This window comes from Spinacia oleracea, chromosome 4 (assembly GCF_020520425.1).
Source record: "Spinacia oleracea cultivar Varoflay chromosome 4, BTI_SOV_V1, whole genome shotgun sequence".
Classification (NCBI taxonomy): domain Eukaryota; kingdom Viridiplantae; phylum Streptophyta; class Magnoliopsida; order Caryophyllales; family Amaranthaceae; genus Spinacia; species Spinacia oleracea.
This window is the reverse complement of record NC_079490.1, coordinates 185,901,541-185,928,789: the sequence shown is the minus strand read 5'-3', so window position 1 is coordinate 185,928,789 and position 27,249 is coordinate 185,901,541. Positions and strand designations below refer to the sequence as shown.

Below are 27,249 nucleotides of genomic sequence, written 5' to 3'. Positions count from 1 at the left end.
GAAAAATGTTCAAGACTTTAGGTACTTTTTCTAGGACTTTCTATATTGCCTAGTAGGAATCTTTTACACAATGGGAATAATTGGTCTTACATATACCCAAAAAGAAAGGGAAGAAAAAATAAATTTTAAAAAATAAAAATATGTCACCTTCATTATAATGGAAACAATATAATAAAGAATAATTATTAAAAGCAAAATATTACACCAAAGTTTCTATATAAGGAGTGATGTGGAAAGGCTATTGCCATAAAAAGCCAATTTCTCATCTTCCTTCTTTCTCTCTTTCTTTCTTTGGCCTTCTTGTTTAATTTGATTAGCAAATTAATATTGTAATTAAGCTAATTAATTAGAGTTATGGCAATTGCTTTTGGAAGATTTGATGATTCTTTCAGTTGGGCCTCAATTAAGGCTTACATTGCTGAGTTTATCTCTACCTTGCTCTTTGTCTTTGCTGGAGTTGGCTCTTGCATTGCTTTCGGTTTGTACTTCTTTTTTCTCACATTTCTTATTCATTTATTCCTCAAGTCAGAATTAATTGTCACGTTGATAATATAATATAGATTTCATTTTTGTTATTTTGACAACTAAAATCGAAAGGACTTAATCAGTGGCGGAACTAAGGGGGCGAGCGGGAGCCTCAACACCCCTAAATTTCATTTCTTTTTTTTTTTTTGAAAAAAAACTACATTACTTTACAAATATTAATTTTTAAAAAATTAGATAATTTTCTTACATAGTATCCTAAAGATGTAAAGATAAGTTGTTTGGTTAAGTTTGTAGAGGTAACCGTACAATTTTGATAAATATTCAAACCAAATTTCATGAAAATATACTTTTTACCTCCATAGGTCAAAGAAAAAACATAAAATCCCATCACCGATGTCATTACTTCCCAATCATTAGGTACTAACTGAGGCCATTTCCGTCATTGTTTTGAGTTAATATTATGAGCTAAAATCTTGTATAGCTCCCTAAAAAGCAGAAATAAAAATTAAAGAATTCTAACATCATTCCCGCGTGACTTCTATAACTTTCAACTAAAACAGACACCAGAAATTAAAGATGGTCACAGACCGGGCCGTTCCCATAGATTGTGGGCTTAATCGGGCCGGGCCCATAACAGACCCATGTTGTATCGGGCCGGGTGGGTTGAAAAGTTCAAAACATGGCCCAACCCCCCTGTCCAAACCCCACGGGCTTTCGGGTCGGGTCGGGCCGTCTCGTCGTGTCTAAGGCAAATGTTACTAAATTAAGATCCGGCCCCCGGCCCACGAGTTCGTGCCCATGTTGGGGCGTGCTTTTCTCGTGTTCGGGCCGGGCCGTGCTTTCGTGTCGAGGTCGGCCCGACCCGCAACCATCTTTACCGGGAATGACACATTTATATATTTTTTGTTATTACAGCCAAGTTGACAGAAGATGCAGCCCTAAGCCCATCAGGGTTAGTAGCAGTAGCAGTGTGCCATGCATTTGCCCTATTTGTTGCAGTCTCAGTAGGTGCTAACATCTCCGGCGGTCACGTCAACCCCGCCGTCACCTTCGGCTTGGCCCTCGGCGGTCAAATCACCATCCTCACCGGTATTCTTTACTGGATTGCCCAGTGTGCTGGTTCTGTTGCTGCTTGTTTCCTCCTCAAGGCTTCCACTGGTGGCTTGGTCAGTACATTTTTTTTTTTACTACGGAGTACTTGGTTTAATTCTCATGTTTCAACAACATTCTTTTTGAAAATATTACCCATTTGAGTAAATTACTTGATCATATTTCGAATAGTGGCGGATCTAGAAAAATTATTTAGTGGGGTCAACATAAAAATTTGTTTTTGTAACAAAACCTTAAAACTTACAATTGACACCGTTGTTATTATGATAGCTCCATCACTTATTATTTCCATAATACAGGTAACAATAATTATTAGACTTACAAATATTGATGAAATATTGAATTTAAAAAGTAACATTGTTTTTCTAGTTGTAACATTTTGACTTTTTTGTTTGATAATACACATAATGGCGGATCTTTGTTATAGCTTAGATGAGCCTAGCCCCTAGCGTGTTTTTAGTTCCGCCCTTTTAAAATTTGAATATATGTTTGTGTAGCTTTTATACTACTGTCTTCGTTTATGAATATTTGCAACAGTTTGACTTTTACATTCTATTAATACATCAACCTTTTGTCTTTAACCACATTTTAAACTAATATATAAAAATCAAATGTCTTTGTATAGTATTATGTATGTTGTTAGATTAGATTTAACGTACGAAGTATGCTTTTCAAATATCAATTTTTTTTATATAGTTTTTACTACTCCGTATAACATAATTGCATATTTTTACTATCAAATTAGTGCATTGACAAGTGTATCAATCAAACTGTTGCAAGTACTCTGAAATGGAGGGAGTTGCGTATTAAGGCTTAATATATCCTTCTATCAGTTCCCTAATTAAACTGTTCAAGATCCGCCACTGAATTACACAATTTGTTGCAAATGTGACCTGCAGGCAACTCCAATCCACAGTGTTGCAGCAGGAGTAGGATCAATTGAAGCAGTAGTAATGGAGATCATCATAACATTTGCATTGGTATACACTGTCTATGCAACTGCAGTTGACCCTAAGAAGGGTTCCATTGGTACCATTGCACCTATTGCTATTGGGTTCATTGTTGGAGCCAACATCTTAGCCGCCGGCCCGTTCTCTGGTGGTTCAATGAACCCAGCCCGTTCATTCGGCCCGGCTGTCGCTAGTCTTGACTTCTCGGACCACTGGGTCTACTGGGTTGGACCCCTTGTTGGTGGTGGTTTGGCTGGTCTTATCTATGGCAATGTTTTCATGCAAGATGACCATGCTCCTCTCTCAAATGAGTACTAAATTTGAGTTCTTTTAATTTTATTTGTGTGCAAATCAAAGGTAGAAGTTTGCAAAAATTTGTTTGCTATAACTGCCTTTTTGTTTTCCATTTCTTTTTTTTAAAAAGAAATCTTGATTTCAGGATTTTGGTTTGTTCTTGTACATCCAATGTTCTAGTCAATGAACCTTTTCTTTTCATTTATCTTTGTTTTTCATTGTTCCAATTCAATTAAGCAAATCAATCAAGTAGTTCACCAAACTCCTGAAAGAACGGTTTAGGCAGTCCGTCTGGATAATCTTTTCTTATAAAAAAAAATTGAATCAATTATACGAAAACCCGATATATGAGCTCGGAAAAAGAAAAAAAAATCATGCAATAATAAGATTTTGAGAAGCATTATTGTCACAACTAGCAGTTAGCACTACCTAATTTGCGGTATTTCCTGGTACACAAAACGGATACAAAAACACAATTAGCTATTCTACCTACTGTAAAAAAAAAAAAATCAAACCTGGTCATCTTGGGCCTGACCTAACCCAAAAATAGTGGGTTTGGGCATATTTAGGCCCGATTTTTGATTTTTTGGCAGGTTCAATTTAAAATCCGGTACAAAAGTGGCCCGAAGCCCATTATGTTGGCCCAAAAGACCGATTTTTTGAAAAAATAAAACGTCCTAGAGTTTGGTCCAGCCCGATCCAACATGATGGGCTGACTATTTTTGTCGCAGCTCGGCCCGCCTTTGTCCAGGTCTAGTAAAACTATTCAAAATGTACGTCAGTACGTGTATCAATATCACTATATCGATTCACATATACTTCGTACTACGTATTACGTAACAATTGATAATACTAGTTAGTCACAAGTTCACAACTCACAAGCTACTCTCGTGTTAAAATGAATACTCCATGAACATTTGAGACAAAAAACTTTGTTTGAACTTCATTATTTTGTGTAATAATTATACTTTGATAATATACAAAATCTATGAAGTTAGAGTAGTAACTACTCAGAAACAATAGGGCCATCTTTTTCATATTTCCATTCATGTGCTTTCCATTCTGGTAGTTGCTGGATTACAACCTGCATACATTAAATTACATTATCATTAATTAAAATTAATATTGTAATTAATAAAGTTTAATTAAGGAAATAATGAAGTTCAACTGACCATTCCTCTAGATTCTGGTGTACCAACTGTAATTTGACAAGCAAGTCTCCAATTCTTTGGCTTCTGCTCAAATTTAATTACCCAATTAATCATACTTACTTTAAGTTTACATAGTATTTAAAGACAATATATAACAGGGGATTAATACTATTTTTTTTCTTTTTACCTTCTTTAGATGTTCTTTCTCTTTTTCAGTCCTGGGATTAAGAAGCTCCTTGCCTTCAATCACCTAATAAAATTGACACATTTTAGTGCATAGAAATCGAGTCGACATGTTTATCGATCTGGATCTTAAATAACATTATAAAACGGAACTAGGATAATTTGTCGCAACGTGAAAATGTACCCTGTAACGCATATGCTCTACAATCTACATGCCAATATTAGCTGTGATGATCCGTAAATGTAATTCATTGTTCAAAACAATTGTTCCTAGGACAATGTCCATTAATAGTTACTTCTTCCGTTTCTTTTTAGTTGCAACACTTTGTTTTTCACGTTTGGCAGTGTATATCTTGAACAATTAATATCTTTAATTACCGATAAGTAAAAATTATAAGAAATGAATTTTCGCAAAATATGCATCAAGACGAATCTAACAAGATCCCGCATGAATATGTCTTTCCTAAAGTATAGATCATCAAAAATAAACAAAATAGATTATGTGAATAGTGCAGAAAACAAAATATTGCAACTAATTTGAAGCGGAGGAAGTATATTACACAATTCAACACATATTCCATCATAAAATGATTGAGCCCAAAAATATGTAACATTTCTACAAGCTTATGTAGTCAATAAGTTCAATTTAACTAAATAAATATGTACACGATTAACAATCCTATATATTTCGTAGAATATTTATCATTGACTTGTGAAATCAGCTTGACAATATCATGTAATCGGAGTAAGTCTTGTGTCAGATGGTTCGACAAAATGTTTAAGTTAAACTAATTAGTTAACGTTTTACCTTCATCCTCTCTACTTCTCGTTTAAGGCCCTGTTTAGTTCACTTTATTTCAAGACCTTATTACTTATTTCAGATTTAATCAGATCAGATCAGACCAGATCTGATCTGATTAAGAACTAATATTTGATATGACAAATAAGAACTTATCAGCTCGTCAATTCTACTCATGATAGGAAAAAAAAAAAGCAAGACCATTCATATTCATATAATAATTCATAAAATTAATGTGAGATCGATCACCTCCACCATGCATGATGCACATGTTCCACCACCGGCACAGTTTAACAATGGCCTTGCCTGAAAAATAAATTGCAATTTGTCACTAATAATTAAGCAAGTTAATTTGAATTTACATGAAATGTAATTAATTAATTATTTAATAAATAAATTAATTAGATATATAAAATGTAGTAGGAGATTAATTAAGAGCTTACATAAGGTCCATAAAGGTCAATATCATTATCCAACATTATATCCCTTAACTTCTGTCCACCCGTTGCTGACCGCAAATGCATATCAGGCGTTCCATCAGGGAGTAACACTGACTAATCAAGATTAAGAAAAAAGAGAACAGATTAATTAAGGTCGTTCTTCTGGTATAAAAGTAGTACTCCCTTTGTTCCTAAATGTTCTTCCATTTGCTTTTGACACACTTTTCAATGCATATTTTACATCGTTGATGTATCTAATTACGTGTTTTTAAAAATTATATTTTTTTTTTTCGTATTGTTCAAGTACTTATTGAGACGAATCAAACAAGACCACTATATTTTTTTCTTATATATTGAACGTAATTCAAAATATTCTCTTCAATTGTGAATAGTGTCAAGATTTCAAATGGAAAGAACGGAGGGAGTACAATACTTCACCATATCGATAATAAAAATCGTTCATGTTACAATGTTACAGCAAGTAGGTAACGGTAAAGATACTAATGAGGTCTTGCTTAGTGGTTAAGACGGAAGACATGTGTACGATAGGTTTCAAGTCGAATCCCCCACCCTATTCGCACTCAAATAAGGTATTATCAAAGATGGTCATGGGCCGATTTGGCTTCAAGCCGAGCCCATATGCTTTGGACCTGAATGGGCCCGAGCCCACATATCAGCCCAGGCCATCATATCTAAGCCCTGCTTTACTACATTTTACATTTTTGTTGCGCCGATGTGCGCCGCGTCGTGTTTTTTCCCAAAGATGGTCCGGGCCCACAACCCACAATTTTGTGCTTGTGCCGTGATTTTTTCCATATTGGCCCGGCCCGGCCCGGCCCAATGTCATCTATCAGTAGGAGCTTAATAGGCAATGGGTAGTGAAGCGGATATGGATATAACATTTACCAAACCCGTTTTCATATGAACTTATTTGTAAGCCAAAAATATAAAGAAATGTTGAGAAATGCTTACACTGACAAATGCAAATCCAACATAAGGTGGTTCGAGTTCTTCTTCCTCATTTGCTTCATCAGTAGCTTGATCTCTCTCTGGAATAGTTCCAACAGCTCTGATTTTGCTTGTATAATTGTTAAACTTAAACCTAATTACATTGTTTCTGTTGCTGGTTGTTCTAATAATGTGTTTTGTTATGTGTTTGAAGTTGTTAGAAGTTGAGAAATTTGAGGATAAAGTGTTCAAGTGAAGAGCAGTACTGCTAATCATTTTTGTTAATTAAATTGTTTATGGGTATTTCAATAAAGTGGGATTGTGGGTCAAGTGGAACGAATTGTGGGTTTATCTGTTTATACGGTTATATTTTGGTTTATGGTAAGGTGGATGTATGTGTGTGGTTCTTGTTCATCTTATCTTTGGTGTTATGATAGGTTAAAATGATCGATCTCGTGAAATTACCGAATCAAATAAAGGAAAACTATTTCATTATTTGTTTTCTTAGTTTTTTATGGGCCAAGTGGAGTCCATGTTAGATTAACTTTATTTGGCAATTGGCATACACCAATAGACCAGCCTTGTTAGAGGAGAGATTGACCACATATAAGTTTAGTTGGGTTCCATTCTAAAACTAATAGGCCATAGGTATGAACTGTGGAGTAGTCTACCAATATTTTAAGTTAGTCAATCTCATTCTATTTCTTCAACGTGGACAACTAATCCTAACACCCACGCGTGGATCGTATTTTTAACACTTAATCATGCATTGGTTAATTACTTGAAAAAAATATATTAGGAATGACATGATTGTATTAGTGCATGACATAAACTTTGGTTTGACTATATGTCTAGAACAATCCGCATAATTAAGTTGCCCTGTCTGGCTTTCTACTTTTTTCCCGGGCTTGACTTGAGCTTGATGGAAACATGAAAATTGGAGACAATTCTCAAGGTGGCAATGTTCTTTCCTCCTTTGTGTTTCTTAGAGATGGGATGTGCATAGGTCGGGCTGGCACACAGGTTACTCAAACCCACTACACACAAGTCGTTGCAAGCTCGACACGACATGAGTGGCATGCCAATGTGTCATGCATGGACATCATTTTAGAAATTTGACACGAGCACGATGAGCCAACCTGCACGTCATCCCGCTTATTTTTAACTTGTTAACAAAAAATTTAAATTTAGTAAGGGGGTCCGCTTACACAACACGATCTGGCCCGAGACGACGCGTGGGACGGGTCGTGCGTGGACTTTATGACCCTCATTTATGAAAGAGAAACACAAGCCCAACACGACTTTTCCTTGACCCGTTTCAGGCACAACATGTTGGCGCACGAGGCACACAAGCTAGCCTCACACGTGGGCCTACACTGCTCAGTACGTGCCCACCCACTACTCGACCACTCAAACATCATTTATACTCATACGCTTTACCCATTTAAAAACCGATTTATAATTATAAAGGCAACCTAAGATTTTGATACGTTCTATTGTCATTTTAAAACAAAAACTCCCTTCATTCTTTATATGGGGAATTAAATTCCCCTTCTTAAAGACATTGTCTTTGTATATGACTACATGGTCCCTTCTAAGTCTTCAACCACCAAGACCATGATCAACTTGGGGTTTAAGCATTTGAAGTTTTGAACACTTCAATTTCTAAAACCCTTAATTTCCATAAAAACTCAATTAATAAAATACACAAACACAATGTCCCAAATCACAACTCTCCGCCTCCTAATCAACCATTCTCCTCCAATTTTCTTCAAACCCAGAAACCTGCAACTCCCAATCAGGCGTTTCTCTCTTCGCACTATCTTCTCATCCTTACCCAAGAAACAGCAAACGAACTTGCAATCTTCTCCTGCAACACCCCTTAAGTTCAAAACCAGAAATAAGAGCTCTTTGGCTGAGAAGAACAAGGTAGAAGAAGGTGCAAAAATGGTGGACACTGATTCTTCTGGGTTTAACAGGAGTAGGGCTGAGGGTAGAGATAAGTCTGATAAGCCTAAGAAACCTCAGCTTAAAATTCGAAAGCTTAATCCTGTTAATACCATTTGCTATGTTCAGGTATGGAATTATTTCGGCATTTTTCTTTCTGGGTTTCTGTTTATTTGTAGTTGCTGATGATTTTGGGTTTAATTGGATTCTGGGGATTGAAACAATTGATTGCTTAGCATATGAGTATTTGGGGATTTGCTTAGATTTTTTTTTTGTTTTAGATAAAGGTTCTGATTTTGATTATTGAACTTTGACTTAGGGTTCATGAGGTTTTATAATTTGACAAACTTCAGAATTTTGCAGTTTTTGTTTGACAAATTGAGTACAATTGATTGGATGATGTTGGAAATATTGATTGGTTTCTTAAGAATTTTCGGATTGTCTAAGGTTTATCTTATCGATTTTAGCTGATAAAAGCTGTTGCATTGCAGAATGAATGTTTTTTTTTATAGAATTTTTGAAGCTGGGTTTGAATGTGTAATGCAAATGCTTAGAGTTTGTAATGATGGGTTTTGTGAATTAACAGATTCTAGGAACTGGAATGGATACTCAAGATACATCACCTTCAGTGTTGCTTTTTTTCGACAAGCAAAGGTTTATCTTTAATGCTGGAGAGGTAATCTATAACAGGTTTATTCTAGATATGTACTTTCATGTTTATCGAGTTGAAAAGATTCATTTGAGCTGATCCCCTCGAAATGCCATGAATTGCAACTATCTTGGTCTATATAAATCACCCATCATTGAAGTCATGAGATCGATATTAACTGTCTAAAGATGTAAAACTATATCAATGTACCAATTCGTGGTGTAAGTTCAAGATTTCCTTGAAATTTGTGAGTAGTTCAGTACAGTACTTTCATATCTTAGTCATAATAATCTTGTAACTACTAAAAGAGATACCGTTATACTCATATGAGATCCATGGCTGTGAGGATGTCAGAATTCTGAAGTAAAAAGAAATTGTCTTAAACAATTTTCCTATGATAAAAAATGGGTGTAAAACATTTTCATTTGAGAGTAAGGGAAACCACTTTTCCTCCTTACTTTCCCCCTCTCTTTTCCTATTAACCTTCACCCAACTACTCCCTAGTCCAAAAAGTTGCTCTGCATGTTCAAATTTGTTGTGACCAAATATGAAGATGGATTTTTGTCATCCACAATAGTGGAATTTCAGCAATTACACAATAGTGCTAGATGGCTCTCTTATGTCCAAAAGATTCTTGTTTACAATTGCAATACAGATGTAGATGTTATTTATTTAATACTGGGATTGCGGGAAGTCCTTTACTGTAGGGATTCCTCATCCGTGAAAAAGATGGTTTTATTGCATTTGAACCTGGGCTGGTGAAAATAGATATATCTGGAACTTTTAGTCAGTTAAATTGGGAATTGACCCCTAAAGTATAATACTCCCAATGTAGGTAAAAGTAACAGATGACCATGAAAATATATGATTTGGATTATTGTAAAGTTACATCATTATTCTTTTTGAACTCTCAACATCTTGTCTATTAACTCGACGAATCCCAAGTGATTATTCTGACGTTGATGGATAACTGAGGCAATTAAATACTATTTCTATTTGGCTGGAGAAGTGGATGTGATATGCTAACTAAGGAATAGAGCAAATATTTGCATTCTTATCTTAAGATTATCCTCAAGGAAGGAGCTTGGGTTGGGTCTCAAATTAAAAAGGAATAAAAGGTTAGTTGGATTGACCAAAACCATATTCACTCTGAAGATTGAATCAAAGACATAATTTGGCTCCTACAAAAATGTAGTTCACCAGTTCGTCCACACTGCAGCTGCATCCCGTAACCCATTTGGCTTAGTTAGGGCATCTTTGATTGTTAAGCAAGACCACTTGTAGCTTGACTTGCCACATCAACATTTCCAGCTACACCATTTTTCCGCTACAATATTATCTAATGGTGTGCTACAACACTTGTTTGCATCAATCCACATATCAATCAACACACCACTGTTTTATTTATTTTATTTATTTATTTTATTTATTTATTTTCTTCCTTAAAATGTAAATTTGTGGAATCAAACAAAGTAGCATGTATTGGCTAGATACCTCTGTAAAGCTACATACTCCAATGGTCAAGCAAGTTCTTCCATGTAGCTGGGAATTTAAGCGACAACAAAAATGCATCATTGAAGTTGTCCGTAGGACTGATTTAAAGTTTATGTTTCTAAAGAAAAGTAGTAAAAAGGTTCAACTATTGATAACACAACTTTATAGCTCAATGGAGAGTTAGTAGTTGGGTCGTCCTTTTACCGGGAATCGCATTGTCTCCATTCCCCCCTATAGAAGTTACTAAAGATGTCGGGTGTGCTTCTCAAAATGGGCTCATAATTTTATTCTGGGGTTTTGTGCCGATGGACTCAAATGAAAATTGAATTGCATGTTCTATTAGTGATCTGGATACGAAATTTAGGCATGCTTTTCTTGGCCAGTCCTGCATTCCTGCCCAAACATTTTTTTGGTGGCTTTGGCAGAGAATATCCAAAAGACTAGTAAATTAGTAATGTTAAAATGAAATTGGATTTTATAGTGATAGCTTGTCTGCCTTCCAAGTTCCAAGAATCCTATTGAAGACCTTCGTTTTAAGTGAATTCTGGTTTTAAATAAGGAGTCTCCCGTTAGAAGTTAGTAGCACACAATATAAAATGAAGATTGCTTCTATAGTGATAGCTTGTCTCTCCTTCTCAAGAGATTAACCTACCACCTCTAAAGATCTTACCACGGGGGTAATGCTCTTATTTAGCCACTTTATGTAGGAAAACATAGAGTATTTGGTTTTATGACCTTGGGTGAAATCTTTTCTTAAGTAAGGAGTCCCCCTTACAATGAAATGTTATTTGGCTACAGTACATTTGTGCCTCTGTCAATCTATCTTAATATGCATGTTACTAACTTCAAAATTGAAAACGAGAAATGAATTTTATTGATTCACTGTTTTGTTTCAGGGTTTGCAGCGTTATTGCACAGAGCACAGGATTAAGCTGTCAAAGGTATGCACATCTACCAACTCTCTTCTATTGATTGGCTTACTATGAACACAGGATATTACCTTTCCTGTTGTAGTGGAAAAATTTACCACCTCACTAAATGTTTGATGCTTGAAGGTCAATGTTGTATTATGAAGTAGGAAACTGCACATTGCTTCTTTTTTATGTGAAATATATGTGAAAATTGTTGCTCTAATAGTGCGCATTTTCTCAGATAGATCACATATTTCTTTCTCGAGTCTGCTCGGAAACTGCTGGGGGGCTTCCAGGTGTCCATTTTTGCTCCTAGTTCTCAATGCATGAAGCATAAGTTATGCTGTTTCTTAGATGATGTAATTGAATCTAAATTATAGTGTGAGATAGAGGATGATTAAGAGGCTGATAAGATGAATGTTATATATGTTACTTGCAGGTCTTTTGTTGACTTTGGCTGGAATAGGGGAAGAAGGAATATGTGTAAGTATCACTTTCTGCGTGTAGATATGTTCCGTAGAATTAAAGCTTATGATTTTTGTATAATTGTTCGAATTTTTTTATTAACGTGAAGGTCAACATGTGGGGCCCCTCAAATCTCAAGCATTTGGTTGCGGCAATGAAGGCTTTCATTCCGAACGCTGCCATGGTTCACACTCGTAGCTTTGGGCCCTCACAGGACACTGATGAGATGGCTATGTCTGATTTATCAAAATTTTCAGAACCAATTGAACTTATCAATGATGAGGTTATTAAATTGTCAGCCATTCTCTTGCGACCGAACGAGGATAATGAGAGTACTGAAGATGAATCAAAAATAATTATAAAACCTGGAGATCTTTCTGTAATCTATATCTGTGAATTACCCGAAATTCAGGGTAAATTTGATCCTGAAAAAGCTAAGGCTCTTGGACTGAGAGCCGGGCCAAAATATCGGGAACTGCAACATGGAAACTCAGTAAAATCAGATCATCTTGATATTATGGTAAATTGAAATTCAATTGAAACTTGCCTTTTCCTGCTCTGTGTAAAGTAAAGTTTCTTACAGATTCATTTTTCACAGGTTCATCCTTCAGACGTGATGGATCCTTCTATTCCTGGACCTATAGTGGTTCTTGTCGATTGTCCAACAACATCTCACTTTCAAAATTTATTGTCCGTGGATTCTCTCAATATACACTACGCGGATTGCTCTAGCAAGTTTCCTGAAAAGGCCAAGCCAGTGAATTGTGTAATTCATTTAAGTCCATCATCTGTTTCAAGTAGTCCTGCTTATCAGGTTTGGATGAAGAGATTCGGCGATGCACAACACATCATGGCTGGACATGAAAGGTGAGTTGATTTTATCGCTTTTTTTTTAAGAATTCTTTTTTGTTCCTGCCCCTTTATATAGCTCCATGTAGTTAAGAAACTTATTCTTGTCTTTTACAGGAAAAATGCTGAAATTCCAATTCTTAAATCAAGTGCTAGGATTGCTGCAAGACTGAATTATTTGTGTCCTCGATTCTTCCCTGCTCCTGGGTTTTGGTCTCTTCGAAGTACAGACACTTTTTCATTAAACTCCAACTCTTCAACTCAGGTTCGTGTTGCCTGTTCTTCGACTATGTACCCTTGACTCTATTTATCTTCACATGATGATCAATCAGTGCAAAACTAATTGGCTTTTCTTTCTCACAGGGTCCTGAATCCACCATCTCCGCTGAGAATCTTCTTAAGGTATGGCTAGGATATTGGCAAGCTCATTATGTATCAAGCTTGATTGACCGTTTTCCAATACATTTCCCCCCTTATCCTTTCTCCTGTAAATCCTAACTGGTATCACCACTTAATGTTCAGCCACAAAGACGGTAACTTCTGTCATTCCATCTAAGACTAGATAAAATATATGCCTAATCCTAAATTAAATAATGAAGCATAGATAGAAGCATGTCGTATTCAATAACATTGAAGTCAATGTTGGATTGAAAGCAAATTTTTTTCTGGTTCTGTGTAATGGGCCAAATCGACATTCTTATTTATTTTCTTGCTCAACCTCATGAATAACATGTTTTTGGAGTTGGGGCTTGGCTATTAAGGCCCTATTTGATTTGACTTTAAACTTTTTGACTTTTTTAAGACAATAAGTTCAGATAAGTTAAGACAAAATAAGTTCAGTACTTCAGTCTAAGACAATTTCGGGCAAATAAGTACTTTTAAGACATTTTCGCACACAAACAAGACAATTTCAGATGTATTCAGATAGTATCAAATAAGTTCAGACAAAATGAGTTGAACCAAACCGGTGGTTAAAAGAAATCCTGTCTCTCATGGTTAAGGGTTGTGGTTTTAATGTTGTGTGTAATGCTGCTCTTATTGTTTGGTGTTCCGTAATTTTTAAATGATTTTTTTATGCCTTATTTTGTGATACAGTTCAATTTGCGTCCGTATGCAAACCTTGGTTTGGATAGATCTTCTATCCCTGCCTCTACTGGTCCAACTCAAATTTTAGATGAGTTACGCGCTGAAATTCCAGAAATTGAAGATGCAGTGCAGGAAGTTAAGCAGTTGTGGGATAGTCCCGAAGAAGTCATCGGAGGAGAAATATCTTTACAGAATAACGATTCTGCTATAGAAGAGCCATGGTTTGATGAGCTTGGTCCCCCTAGTTGTTTGCAAAATATAACCCGAGAAGATATGGAGATTGTCCTTCTTGGTACTGGTTCATCCCAGCCCTCCAAATACCGTAACGTGAGCTCTATCTACATAAATCTTTTCTCGAAAGGAAGCTTGCTTTTTGATTGTGGTGAAGGCACATTGGGTCAGCTCAAGAGAAGGTGTGATTACTTTGCTGTCCTCTTCTTTCCAGTCGTTAATTTTTTTTGAGTTTTTCTATATTGTACTCCTGCGTTTCTTTGAGTTCTACGTTGTACCCATGCATTTAAAATTTTCCACATTGTACCCCTGTAACATATAGTCCACCTTATCCTTGTTGTTAATCTAACGTTTAAAAATTACCTTACTATTTAAACAAAATAAGGCTTTTCTATGTTAAAATCAACCTTATGTTTGTTGTTAATCCTTAAAAAATATGACGAAAATTGTTAACATTGGGGTTGGCGTCAAGGATAAAAATGATTAAGTTTTGCAACTACGGGGGTACAATTTGTAAAACTTAAAACGTTTGGGTACAACGTAGAAATCAATAAATTACCGGGGTACAAAAAATGTAGAAAACCCCCTTTTTTTTTTCTTTTTTTTTTTTTTTTTTTTTTTTTTCTTGTCTGACATTCTTCTGCTCCTCTATTGAGCAGATTTGGTGTAGAAGGTGCTGATGATGCTGTGAGAAAATTAAGATGCATATGGATTTCACATATTCATGCCGATCATCATACAGGTCTAGCAAGAATTCTTGCTCTACGCCGTGATTTATTGAAAGGAGTCCCTCACGAACCTTTGTTAGTGGTGGGGCCCGGTCAACTGACGAGGTTTCTAAACGCATACCAAAAACTCGAGGAGCTAGATATGCAGTTTCTGGATTGCAGGAATACAACTCAACCCTCTTGGGATTCATTTGAGGGTTCTCTTAACTCAGATATAGACTCATCATCGTCATTATCATCATCTCCTACGACTAATCATGGAGTTAATGTCGATTCTACACTCTTTGTTAAAGGAACCCCTATGCAGAGCTACTGGAAGAGACCTAGTAGCCCAGTAGGAAATGCTGCATCTATGGAAAAACTATTTCATTTGAAGAAAGTGTTGCAAGATTCGGGGCTAGAGACTTTGATAAGTTTCCCGGTTGTGCACTGTCCACAAGCTTTTGGCGTTGTTCTTCAAGCAGGTGATAGAATCAACAGTATTGGTGAAGTAATACCAGGGTGGAAAATGGTGTATTCTGGAGATACAAGACCTTGTCAGGCGCTTATAGATGCATCTCGTGGTGCTACCGTTCTAATACACGAGGTATATTATTTAATTTAAGGTTGATTTTATTTCACTTGTTTACATCACACATTAGAAGGTGCACCCGGTTGTATGTAGAGTTCTACATGCAACCGGGTTAAAGCACATTTTTTACGGTTTAAAAGCACACTTTTCCAATTTGAAAGCACATTTTTGCGGATTAAAAGCATAGTTTTACAATTTCAAAGCACATTTTCACCGTTTAAGCACGTACATTTTTTTTTCCATTTTTTTATTTTTATTTTAGTGATTGTGTTGTACTTAACAATATGTTCTTTTAAAGCGGATGTGTTTTTTGTTTGTAAAAATGTGCTTTTAATCGGTAAATATGTGCTTTTAAACAATAAAAATGTGATTCTTGAAGGAATTAAAACACAAAATGACCTGGATGCAACAGAGTCGTTTTGTACTTTTAATGCTTCAAAAAGCACATTAAAATGTGTTTCCAAATTGTATTAAAACGTGTTTTAATGCTTCTAATTGTAAAAATGTGCTTTCAACCCGCAAAAACGTGTTTTTAAATTGCAAAAAATGTGCTTTTTAATAGTAAAAATGTGCCTTTAACCCGTTTGCATGTAGAGCTTTCTAAGTTGCTTGTTTACATTATCATTGAAAAGCCAAAGCATCATGAATCGTATCACTCCATTATTAAGGGACGAATCTTATAACCCTAATGTATCATATATATGCAGGCAACCTTTGAGGACGCGTTGGTAGACGAGGCTGTGGCTAGAAACCATAGCACTACGAAAGAAGCCATTGAAGTGGGTGAAGAAGCTGGTGTATATCGCATAATTCTTACACATTTCAGCCAACGATACCCAAAGATTCCCGTGTTTGAAGACGTACACATGCATAATACGTGTATCGGTTTTGATATGATGAGCATTAACATGGCAGATTTGCATGTTCTTCCTAAGGTTCTTCCTCACCTCAAACTTCTATTTAAAACTGAAATGGGTATTGATGAATCAGAAGATCTTCTTCATGAGGCAGTTAGCACAGCTTAGTGGAATTTTATTTTATTTTTTTCTGACAATTTGTTGCTGATAAAAATGGGGAAATGTAGGGAAAGAAACCATAAACCTTGTTAGTTTGCTAATTTTGTGAATTTTTTCCACAAATTGTACAGCTTATTTTTGCCCTGGAATACTAGTGTACACAGAGTTACACTGCCATTTTTTGTGCTAGTTTTATGTCATAATTAGAATGAATATTAGTAAAATCAAATAGACAATGGTTGATTAAATTACTGCATCATGTATTACTTGTGTAGGTTTTTAAGTGAATATTATGGTTATTTTAGGATTGAACATACTTCTCTCAGAGAATGTCCAAGAATAATCTTAATAAAATGCCAAAATAAATTGGGAATAAGTTGTTGACTTTAGTTTTAAGGCATGATTCACAATAAATTTAGTGTGGATCAAGTCCATTTAAGAATTGGTCTTGTACTACTAGTTACAAAAATTAGTGTCCTGGTGGGAACTTTCTTGGCAGACTGTTTCCATTTAAAAGGGAAGGAAACCACTTTCCACCTTTACTTCTTTCCTCCTTACCTCCCACTCTTGCTCTCTGTTCTTCCCTTCAATCTTCACCATCTTCTCCCATTTTTTCTTTAAAGAACCAAACAGAGGAAAACTAGTTTGGAATTGTGTTTTTCCTTGGAAAATCATTTTGCACTGAAAATGTTTTACACCAAACCAAACGGGGCCATAAATGTGTTCAACAAGGACGATTTTGAAACGCCTAAAAGTTAAAAAGAGTAGAATGTAGATATGAATAGGGTGAGCAAAAAGTTATGGTACCCTAAATCGGAATCGAAACTTGTTATGTAGGTTCCGGTTCCGGGTAACAAAATTGGGAACTTGTTGCAACAGGTTCCGGTTCTCAATTTTACGGAACGCGTACCCTGTTGGGTATCCTGTAGACACCAATTCTAATATGAAATACCCAAAATACCAAGCCATATAAAAATACTTCATATGCTCAAAATATAAACCAATTCAAGCTAATTTTTAAGAAAATATAAATATAGAATTACAATTTAAGCCCAAACTATAAAACAATCAAAACCCAAACCATAAATTAGTTTTTTTTTCAATGAATTAACAATAGTTTATTTAAATTTTTAAAATGACAGGGTACCCTGAACCGGAACCTGTTCCAACAGGTTCTGATTCCGATTCTCATTTTCAAGAGCCTGTTGCAACAGATTCCGGTTCCGGTTCTCATTTTCAGGTCTGTTTGCAACAGGTTCCGGTTCCGGTTCCTGTCAACAGATTCCGGTTCCGGTTCTCATTTTCAGGTCTGTTTGCAACAGGTTCCGGTCCGGTTCCTGAAATTTTGACAGGGTACCCTGTTGTGCTCACCTCCTAGATATGATTACTCAAAATGAAGAAATACATACTTCCTCTGTTCTTATTTATATGACACAATGGGGTTTTAGACATTATTCACACAAACACCTTTGACTTCCATTTGTGGTTTATACATAAGAAAAAACATAGTCGTGTGGGGTCTTATTAGATTCGTATCTGTAAATATTATTTACATATCAACTTTTTATAATTTTTTCCGATCCACAATTAGAGATATTAATGTTTGAAATCGTGCATTGGCAAACGTGCCTAAATAATTGTGTCATTTAAAAAAGAACGGAGGAAGTATTACAATAACTTCATTATTTGGGTGTTTCTTCTAAAACTAGCGAATGATATTTGCCTTGGTAGAACCCCTCAATACCAGGAATGGATTTGAATCTTCCCATAGAGCTTGTAATAGACCAATATTCTGGTGCTGTGACGCCTGCTGAAACACCAAACCAAATGGTTATTACTATATTAGTCACTGCATTTATTTATTCAAAAGGTCTTGCATGCACAAAGTGTACAATAAATTTATTGTGCACCAACATAACTTTTACTCAGCTTTCTCTAACTTTTACAAAGTTTTCTCTAACTTTTATATTATTAAAAAAAAAGTTAGTAAATAAACATTTTAAAGTGTTAAATGATTAATTTTTTACATTATTAGTGATTCTGAAAAAATATTTTTTATTAAAATGAAAAATTTTATTACTAAAAATAGATAACTTTTACATATAGAAGGGTAACTTTTAAGCATTTTACGTCAACTTTAACTTCGGTGTACAATATTTATCGTACACCTCATGTAAATAAGAATTTGTGTTATTTATTTATCTTTCAAAAAACACATTTGATAAACAGTAATAAATGATATTAATATATAAATAAACATCGATGGAACATATAGTTATAAGTATCCTGCAAAAATTACCTGATAAAAATTGAGGGGATGTTTCATTTCAGAACCATGAATATGTGTTCTTAGAGTCTGGAACAGTTGCATGATCTCAGTGATAATCTCTCTCCTCTCATACATGCAAACAACCAACATATTCTTCATTTTTGCAGCTTCTTGTTCAAGTACTTCTAGTCTGTTGTTCAGGATTTCCACGATATTTCTTTTGTTGTCATTGCTTCTGCTGCTGCTGCTACTACTGCAACAACAACCTTCAATAATCATAGGTTTCTTCGCGGTAGATTGTTCATCCATAATTACATAACTTTGAGGCCTCTTCTTCGGTCAAGTTAAGTAGGAGAAAGTATGATGCAGGAAGCCAGGAAGAAGAACAGGATGTGGTGGGTTTAAGGTGGATATGACCAGAAGTAAAGAACTACACTGTTAGAGATAGGCAAAGTGGCGGGTTATAGGTGGGTTTGGTGGGTCGTGTGTCGGGATAGTTGACACACGACCTGGCTTAGTGAAAGTTAGGGTGGATCGAGTCGTGGGTTGTGTCGAAAAAAATGGACATTGTACGTGGTGGATCGAGTGGGTCTGATGGGTTTGGTGGATTACCTCACGTTTTGGGTTCTAATGCGACTCTGATGGGTTAGGTGGGTTTAGTGGGTTGTATTTCGTGGGTTGGGTTAGGTTAGGTGGGTCGAGTGTGCCATGGCCCATGGGTGGGTAAGGGTTGTGTCGGGTTCGGTGGGATGGGTCAAAACGGATTGTGTTGGCAAAACTTGACCCACAACACATCAAAAAAATATCCGGATTGAGCGGTTTGTGTCATGGGTCATAAGTAAAGATGGTCGCGGGTCGGGCTTCGGGCCGAGCCCACACCATGTCCACATGTTCAATCGTGTCGGGCCAGGCCGAAAAGTTCAAAACAGGGCCCCAAACCCACAGGCTTTCGTGCCGAGCCGAGCCGAGCCGGACCGTCGTGCCTAAGGCTAATTTTACTAAATTCCGTGTGCTTTGTCGTGCCGGGTTGATTCGTGTCGTCCCTTGTCGTGCTTTTTCTAAAAATTAAGGCCCATGCCCGACCCACGACTTCGTGCTTGTGCCAAGCCGGACTTTTTTCGTGCCGGGTCGGGTTTCAGGCCAGCCCGACCCACAACCATCTTTAGTCATAAGTGGGTCTGACCCATGTCACCCACTATGGGCTGTGTCAGGATGGGCTGCATTAGACCCGACCTATTGACCATCTCTATGCACTGCATATGAACTGATCAGAGTGAAACTGTCTTTATGTTAGTTTGAAGGCTGCATACATTTGCGGCCCTCTTTGGATGGCACCTTCTCACCTACAGTACTTGGGAAGCTACAAAGTTTGGCTGTGTTTCAGCAGAAGCTTTTGGCTTCATTAGAAAACCCTTCTAACAAGGGGTTTTTTCACCTAATATGTCCTCAAAAATTGAAATTAAAACAAGATAATAATGAATATCCGTACAAGATAAATGACCTACATTAGCTATCCAATCAACTGCTTCGTTATCCTCTCGGAAAATATGACAAAAGGAAGACCGGCAAAATTGGCCAAGAAGATGAAAATTCAAATCCAAATTTAAATTACAGCTTTTGAAGCTAAACTTCTTTGAGGGTAAAGAAAAGGAAATATTTAAACTCTTGGGATAAACAGAGACTTATGTATGTATAACAGGATACATTAGGTAAGATAGTGTACAAACTAAAGAATTTGACAACTTCACAAAGCACAAAAAAATATATAAATAAAACCAGAAATTTTTCAAAATGACAACTGATTACAAAGTACCAAGGTTGATGAATTCATGTTTGTTTGCTATTGTGGTGATGAAGTGTGTTCATATCAATCTACATTTGCTCCCACAAAACACATTCCAGCAACATCTCTATCTGATTTATTAATAAGTGATTTATGTGCATGTGTTTGCTTAATCAACAGGTACCTCTACCTCCATCTTTGTGTCCGAATTTGCAAAAATCTGAGAATTACCAGAAAATATTGTAAGAACTCAGAACCAAAATCACACAGAATCACAGAAGCAAAATTGTGCTCATTAATTTAGAGAAGACGATCCAATCTAGGATGCAATAAGAATACAAACGCTCCTTAAATCTGTACAAGCGTTAAAAAAAAAAATCAGCATGTCCGAGTAACTCAAAACAAAATCTGAATTTCTAAAAAACAATTTCATTTGCAAACTCTTGAAAGGATCATTTTAAATACAGATCACTTCAAAAGAAGCTCCCTAATTTTAGAAATTAGAAATGACGTCAAGGATAGAGAGGTAGCATAGCACAAAATAGGACAGGGCTATTTTAGAGCAACAAAGAACAGAACCAAAAATAGACCTAAACGGCTGAACATTTGTCAGCACGCTCATTTTTATAGACTAGCTAGCAGAAATCTCTCACAAAATTAATGAACCGTCAAATAATTCAACTTTCTTGTAGATTCTTTTTTTTCGGGAATCTATCTTTTGCATTGAAAAAATAGAAGTTTATTGCATGTGAGAACAATCTCAATATTCAATGATGCCATACATCATATATCTTTTTTTTCAAAAATTATCAACCCAATCAACAATTTATGAAATTCATTATCACCCTGAAGCGCACTGGAGATGAGATGTCAATTCATGAGCTATTATTATATTCACGTGGATCCATGAAATATAAAAATGGAGGCAATTTCGAGAGAATGATGGTGAACTCAACTAACAAATCACTGATATAGTAAGCTAGAAACAATATGTTCGAATGATACCTTCACAAAATCATCCGGGATCAAATAAGATTCCCTTGTGTAGCCGGCTTCCTGCAACAATTGCGTCAAGACCGCCTATGACACAGAATAAGAAATCAGGGACTGAATGAATCTTGCACTTTATATACACAAGCATAGCATAACCACATACACAAGGCTTATTCAAAGGGATAAGAACCATCGTAGTAATTGTCAAACCATTTTTCATGCTATATAAAAGCATTGTCATTCCATAAGAGGAACCACTGCAATGACGCAGCAAATAGTAGATTCAACTTTTATTCCAAAAGATCAACTTCGCAAATTTTGAAAGAACAGCTCACGTTTCATGTAAGAGTCCTTCTTCATTGATCATTTCATGTTATTCAATTTTGTATTAAAGGGTGAGAAATGGAATACACAGCTAACTGCATGTTGAGGAGTTCAAAGTACGTTAAACTATATAAAATTAACTGTACGTTATGCACATATCAGATGGAACTCAATATCCACAGGACTCATTTTACATTGACGATGTCAAGGGTGGCGCATAGGAAGTAAAATTTTACACAGTGAGGCAAGCAATAGCCACATTAAGAATAAGCACATATTAGGCAGATCTATGCCCATATCAACAAACTGAACTCTTTCTTAATTTTAGTTTTGTGATGGATCATGACCAGAGCTAAGGAAAATATTCAGCACCTTGAAATTTGAGAATTGCAAGGGAAGATGTTTTAGTTGCACCTAAATTATGTGGCCACTAAACTGGACATTGGACAACACCAAATTCAGAGAGCAGGTTTTGTGGAGAACTTTTGACTTCATCGAATTCTCATTGATGATCCAAAAAAAATGGAAAGCACTATGACTTTCAGATACCACAGCACAGGAAAACATACAAAAATGTCGATAAAATTGGTAATCACAGGAACAATAACATCATTCTGGTCCCTTTAAATTGAATCACTGTTGTGGAATCTATTAACCAAATCAACTGGCATGATACAGTATGTTTCACTTCTTATTTGTTGCAAAGCAGAAAACACCCCACGCTTTCCTGCTTCCACTAAAGTACCCTAGTAAAGCCATCTTGCCGTTGTAGGCTCAAGGCAGCATTATTCATTACCCGTAGTTACATGTTATTTCATTCCTGTCTTATTTTGGGAGGGGCACACAAAGAGGCCAGGGGAAAATGTAATAAAAGGCCACGCTCAAACAATAAAAGTTATTACGGAAAGTTTATGGAAGAGAAACAAAATTCTCAGAAAATGATTAACTAGACGGTTTTTTCATGAAATACCCCTCAGTTTTCACAAAATTCGCCAAATACCCTTCCGGCTTCGGGTTTCCAAAATTCACCAAATTCTTGATTCTTCCCTATCTCATAGAAAAGAAATCCTTGCTACAGATTTCACTATCATCCTTTTTGTCTTGAGTTGTTCTCAATTAATTCCCCTAGTTACTAAGTGCATTTTGTACAATTTTACCCTACTTAATTAATGCCATTCATCAATGAATTTTAAATATTAATTGTTTTAAGCGTGTGTCTTTTGATTAGAATGGTTATAGTGCGATGGTAGAAGTAACTAGTACAGAATAAATAAGAAAAGAATTTCCCTCTAACTGAAGCTGAAGCTGTTCAATTTCATAATGAATAATGGTTTTAACTATTAAGGAAGAACTAAACAAAAAGGCACCACATTGGCTGTCACGCCACATGATCAACCTCTGACAAATCTATTTGTAAACCTGTGCATACCTCTCTTTCCTCATTTGACATGAATGAACCAGTCATGTCGCATAGCACTTCTAAAATGTCATTGAAAGTCACCTTCCCATTTCCATCCGTGTCATAAACCCTGAATATAACTGCACAAGAGACAAGAGGGATGGTTTGTTATAGGACTTAAAGCTACTCACTGAAACTTGGAGCCACCACAGGTATCAATAAACAAAATATACGTCGAAAGACACATCAAATGTTCAATACAAGTATTGGAACAGAGTTAAAAAATCATTCCTTCCAAGGAGAAGAGAGAGATCTAAAAGTAATTATACGCCATGATAAGTTTACAATCACCACTTGACCACAACTGATTAACTAAATGACAAATGACTCAAATGGGTAACTTATTGAAAAATTGTAAAGCTAACTGTACATCTAGCAACAGATTAGATTTTCAAATACTTTACCACAAACCTAAAGAAACGAAAATTATAGAGTAGAACACAAGCTACCCCCTATGGAGGAACTGAAGCAGGATTTGGTCCCCAGTGAGCTCTTTTGGAAACAAAATTCTATACAGTTTAACTATTTACAATGCGACTAATATGCCTAAGTAGAGACGAGGGGTAACCAGACTACCTATTGGCTTCATGAAGGAAAATTAAACAAAAGCTAGTTTCAGAAAGGCGAAAGCAACCTTCAGAACTGTATATAATCATTATAATGCCATTCATCATATACTTCTAGCTCTTATAAACTTTGTGTATATCTACATTCATGTTATGTGAGTGTACAACTAATGATGCAATTCTAATTGCTAAACCAAATCTGCACTGAATAAAAGTAATAGCACCAGCAAAAATCAGTTGTCAAGTGTTAGGTTCTGTGAAGTACTTGGCTTTTTTTTATTTTGAATAATTTCCTGATAGCTTGAGGAAATAAGATTTTTCACATTGTCCCTTCTTTGGTATATGGGTGACACCCTCTTGATGTTTATCTAATTATTTCATGGCCTGAGAGGAGGAGTGACTGATGGAACATCTACCCAAGCTATCTAATGCGACGACACTATCCGTTGGATACATGTTTATCTTTTCCCTCATCTTTCTTTATATAATTACTTTGCCTCTAACTATGGGAAGGTTCCATAGTATTACTTAAGCAGTAGAGAATATTCCATCTATTTTAAGGTAGTTCTTTGCAGGCATGAGACATATGATGACCATGATTAAGGTTGCATTCCTGTTGATGACTGATGAAGCTCGCTTGAAATTAGTGTGATGGGCATGCAATTTCTTTTCTCGCAAAATTGATATTGAGCTATATTCTTTTTGGGTAACTAATTTTGTTTTAATTGAAAGAATGTTTTTATGTTTCATGTTTTCTGTTTACAAAAGATTGAGCGGGGCAGGGCATGAGGTTTAGGGAAGACATACACTAAGATGTTGCGGATTTGTTAGAAAAAATGTGTTGTTAGTGTTACCATCATGTGTAATTCTCTTCTCAAGGAATCATTGACGACAGTAAGAGAATTATGCTAGGCTTATGTTATTGTAAAATAGAAAAAGTTAGTAGAACTATTGTTTAAAGAGCTCACAATCTAGCACATAAAGCTAGAAGAGGACTCTAATTACTTTGTTAGTTTGTTCTATGCTGTCAAAAAAACGTATGGTGTTGCATACTTGCATTTTAAATTGTTTTAATTTATTTAAATTACAAATATTTATTATATGTATTTCACACTTGAATTCATATAATGGTGGTCATTTTCATCTGTTGTTACTTGCTCGTATAGTTTAGCTCACTGTAACCTGATTCGCTAGTTTGAGATTGGGTGCGGGTTCGCAATTCGCTACCTAATTTGCCAAATTAGGTCAAAATTGTACCACTTTCATGTTATAATTCGCTTTTTCGGTTCATGGGACGATTAAAGAATTAGGTTACACTGGTTTAGCTCATGTATATGCTCTCCTTTAACTTTTCTCATGCGAAGTACGTAAAAAAAAATATACAAAGGAGGGAAAAGTGATTACTTACGCGCAGCTTTCTGCTCAACGCTTGCTTTGGCACTGAATGCAGATAAAAATCCAACAAAATCCTTAAAGTTCAAACCATCCACCATCTTCAGCAACCTCTACACAGAGAAATACCACAAAGATCAATTCGGCGAAATATTCTAATCAAAACCTAAGTATGATCCCAAAATCAACATACTCAATACCTGAGCTAAAGGGTTCATTGCAAACTCTGGCACAGACATAAATTCATCGGATGAAATAAAACCTTTGGCAGTCCGATCGAGTTGGCAAAATCTTTGATACAAAGAAACTATCTCTTGCTGATTAACTATATTGAAACAATCAATTAGCATATGTCATATATCAATTATCAAACTAATTCCTCACCAATTTTTGGCATTTCATAATATATTATATCAAAATAGAGAAAATTTCATACATAATTTATTGCAGTGTTCTTGAACTTCTTCAATATCATATTGGGTAAGCGTTGATGGAGCATTACCCATTTGTTTCCTTCAAGCCTTTCCCTGACAATCATACGAATTTCAACCAGAATTATGAATTGGGTATAGACTAATTAGACCTAAAACAAACCCAACAGAATAAATTTGAAAATTTGAAACCCCATCATATCAGAAAAATCGAATGTTTTTAAACCTAATCAATCTTATGAGAATCATATCAGAACAAAGCTGAAAAATCCAACAGAATATATTTAGAAAATTAGAAAATTACATTTTCGAATCAGTAAAAATACAAATAAAATCAACAGAAAAATAGACACGAAATAGTTGTAGATAATTACCCAGAATAGCAGCAGATGCAGCAGCAGTGGAGAAGGAGAGGTGGTTGGCAGAGGCGGCGCCGACTATAGATACAACTACGACGGAGATACAGAGGAGACTACGCCATTTGCCAGATTTGGAGTTTGAGCAAGAAAGAGGAAAAATATTAATGTTATAGGAAAAAGTTTAAATTGTTTTTTACCACCTAAAAAATTTGATTAATTGTTTTTTACCACCTAAAAAAATAAAAATTGTTTTTTACCACCTAAAAATTAAATAAAAAGTTGTCTTTTACCACCTCTTAACTACAAAATGAACGAAAACTTCATGTGAATTAATGGGAAGTAAGGGAAAGTGGTAGCTTATATACATTAAAATCGTGGGAGAAGAGAAGAAAATAAAAAATATAGTCATTGGAATGGATCCGCATAACGTTTTCGTTCATCTTTCCGGTTAAGAGGTGGTAAAAAACAATTTTTATTTAACTTTTAGGTGGTAAAAGACAATTTTTATTTTTTTAGGTGGTAAAAAACAATTTATTAATTTTTTTAGGTGATAAAAAACAATTTATCCTAGGAAAAATATAATTTGTGATTTATGGTTAAGGAAAAATACAATTTTGTGTGAGGTCTTGTTGGTACATTCGGATTATCAATTTTTTTTATAATTTTTACGAATATAAAGTTATACCTCTTACGATTCAAAATAGTTGCAACACTTTATTTTTTGCACTATTCACATAATTTAGGTTGTTTATATATAATAATCTATAGTTTAGGAAAAATATATTCATGTGGGGTCTTTTTAGATTCGTATTAATGTATATTGTGCGAAAATTAATTTTTTATAATTTTTACTTTTCGGTAGTTAAATATATAAAATTTTAAGATATGTATTGATAAGCGTGAAAAGCAAAGTGTTGCAGCTAATTAAAAAGAATAGGAGGAAGTAGATATTAATGTTTAAATATTTACATTACAAGCGTGAGAAGGTAAAGTGTAACTATTATTTCTTAACAGAGGGAGTAGTTTAGAAGGGGAGTGTGAATGTGAGATTATCTAATATTTTCTCTCTTCTTATTCAGTTGACACAAATCGACTTTAAAAGGTAATCATATACAATTCATACACTTTTTTTTTAATGGATTTTGTTATTTATGCTTAAATTAAAAGGTAAACATGTGAGATCTTGTTAAATTGGTCTTGATTAATATTCAAAATATCACTTTTATAATTTTTTTCTTCTTGATTAATATTTAAAATATCACTTTTATAATTTTTTTTCTTTTACATAATAAAAGATATTAATGTTAAAAAATATACAATAGCAAATTTGATTAATAAAAATGTGTCAATTAAATTAGAATGAGG

At 35.3% G+C, this 27,249-nt stretch overlaps 5 protein-coding genes across 6 annotated transcripts; 2 read left to right on the top strand and 3 right to left on the bottom strand.

Moving 5' to 3' along the window:
- The first annotated feature begins 242 nt into the window (after positions 1-242).
- LOC110801789 (aquaporin TIP2-1) lies at positions 243-3,045 on the top strand. Its single transcript, XM_022007209.2, has 3 exons — positions 243-478; positions 1,402-1,652; positions 2,496-3,045. Exons 1-3 carry the CDS (start codon positions 355-357, stop codon positions 2,862-2,864), a joined length of 744 nt encoding a protein of 247 aa, XP_021862901.1. The 5' UTR covers positions 243-354; the 3' UTR covers positions 2,865-3,045.
- A 711-nt stretch (positions 3,046-3,756) lies between these two features.
- Positions 3,757-6,793, bottom strand: LOC110801756 (photosynthetic NDH subunit of subcomplex B 3, chloroplastic). Of its 2 annotated transcripts, XM_022007170.2 has the most exons (6): positions 6,386-6,780; positions 5,417-5,527; positions 5,223-5,279; positions 4,179-4,241; positions 4,013-4,075; positions 3,757-3,924 (listed from the first exon to the last, which is right to left on the bottom strand). In XM_022007170.2, exons 1-6 carry the CDS (start codon positions 6,635-6,637, stop codon positions 3,847-3,849), a joined length of 624 nt encoding a protein of 207 aa, XP_021862862.1. In that variant the 5' UTR covers positions 6,638-6,780; the 3' UTR covers positions 3,757-3,846. The 2 variants fall into 2 exon arrangements, with proteins under 2 accessions (XP_021862862.1, XP_056699265.1); XM_056843287.1 differs by lacking the exon at positions 5,417-5,527 and having other exon boundaries at positions 6,386-6,793.
- Positions 6,794-7,918: 1,125 nt separating this feature from the next.
- Positions 7,919-16,559, top strand: LOC110801755 (tRNase Z TRZ3, mitochondrial). The gene is made up of 12 exons (XM_022007169.2): positions 7,919-8,437; positions 8,895-8,984; positions 11,348-11,392; positions 11,604-11,658; positions 11,802-11,845; positions 11,937-12,347; positions 12,426-12,694; positions 12,794-12,941; positions 13,040-13,078; positions 13,772-14,175; positions 14,653-15,307; positions 16,000-16,559. The coding sequence occupies exons 1-12, from the start codon at positions 8,078-8,080 to the stop codon at positions 16,315-16,317; spliced, it is 2,838 nt and encodes a 945-aa protein (XP_021862861.2). The 5' UTR covers positions 7,919-8,077; the 3' UTR covers positions 16,318-16,559.
- Positions 16,560-17,932: 1,373 nt separating this feature from the next.
- Positions 17,933-18,997, bottom strand: LOC130471914 (uncharacterized). Its single transcript, XM_056842272.1, has 2 exons — positions 18,608-18,997; positions 17,933-18,115 (listed from the first exon to the last, which is right to left on the bottom strand). The coding sequence occupies exons 1-2, from the start codon at positions 18,884-18,886 to the stop codon at positions 18,014-18,016; spliced, it is 381 nt and encodes a 126-aa protein (XP_056698250.1). The 5' UTR covers positions 18,887-18,997; the 3' UTR covers positions 17,933-18,013.
- A 1,151-nt stretch (positions 18,998-20,148) lies between these two features.
- Positions 20,149-26,057, bottom strand: LOC110801769 (uncharacterized). The gene is made up of 7 exons (XM_022007182.2): positions 25,900-26,057; positions 25,531-25,621; positions 25,295-25,419; positions 25,111-25,207; positions 23,107-23,216; positions 21,366-21,440; positions 20,149-20,580 (listed from the first exon to the last, which is right to left on the bottom strand). Exons 2-7 carry the CDS (start codon positions 25,598-25,600, stop codon positions 20,530-20,532), a joined length of 528 nt encoding a protein of 175 aa, XP_021862874.1. The 5' UTR covers positions 25,601-25,621; positions 25,900-26,057; the 3' UTR covers positions 20,149-20,529.
- Between the last annotated feature and the right edge of the window lie 1,192 nt (positions 26,058-27,249).

Coding starts and splice junctions, on each gene's coding strand:
- LOC110801789 (XM_022007209.2), top strand. CDS start 355: ATGGCAATTGCTTTTGGAAGATTTGATGATTCTTTCAGTTGGGCCTCA. Junction 479..1,401: donor TGGCTCTTGCATTGCTTTCG/GTTTGTACTTCT, acceptor TTGTTATTACAG/CCAAGTTGACAGAAGATGCA. Junction 1,653..2,495: donor AGGCTTCCACTGGTGGCTTG/GTCAGTACATTT, acceptor TGTGACCTGCAG/GCAACTCCAATCCACAGTGT.
- LOC110801756 (XM_022007170.2), bottom strand. CDS start 6,637: ATGATTAGCAGTACTGCTCTTCACTTGAACACTTTATCCTCAAATTTC. Junction 4,242..5,222: donor GTGCATCATGCATGGTGGAG/GTGATCGATCTC, acceptor CAATTTTATTAG/GTGATTGAAGGCAAGGAGCT. Junction 4,076..4,178: donor AGAAAGAACATCTAAAGAAG/GTAAAAAGAAAA, acceptor AAATTTGAGCAG/AAGCCAAAGAATTGGAGACT.
- LOC110801769 (XM_022007182.2), bottom strand. CDS start 25,600: ATGGGTAATGCTCCATCAACGCTTACCCAATATGATATTGAAGAAGTT. Junction 23,217..25,110: donor CGTTGAGCAGAAAGCTGCGC/GTAAGTAATCAC, acceptor TCTCTTGTGCAG/TTATATTCAGGGTTTATGAC. Junction 20,581..21,365: donor TCCCGGATGATTTTGTGAAG/GTATCATTCGAA, acceptor GGTAATTCTCAG/ATTTTTGCAAATTCGGACAC.
- LOC110801755 (XM_022007169.2), top strand. CDS start 8,078: ATGTCCCAAATCACAACTCTCCGCCTCCTAATCAACCATTCTCCTCCA. Junction 8,985..11,347: donor TTATCTTTAATGCTGGAGAG/GTAATCTATAAC, acceptor GTTTTGTTTCAG/GGTTTGCAGCGTTATTGCAC. Junction 15,308..15,999: donor CTACCGTTCTAATACACGAG/GTATATTATTTA, acceptor ATATATATGCAG/GCAACCTTTGAGGACGCGTT.
- LOC130471914 (XM_056842272.1), bottom strand. CDS start 18,886: ATGGATGAACAATCTACCGCGAAGAAACCTATGATTATTGAAGGTTGT. Junction 18,116..18,607: donor ATCCCCTCAATTTTTATCAG/GTAATTTTTGCA, acceptor GTGTTTCAGCAG/GCGTCACAGCACCAGAATAT.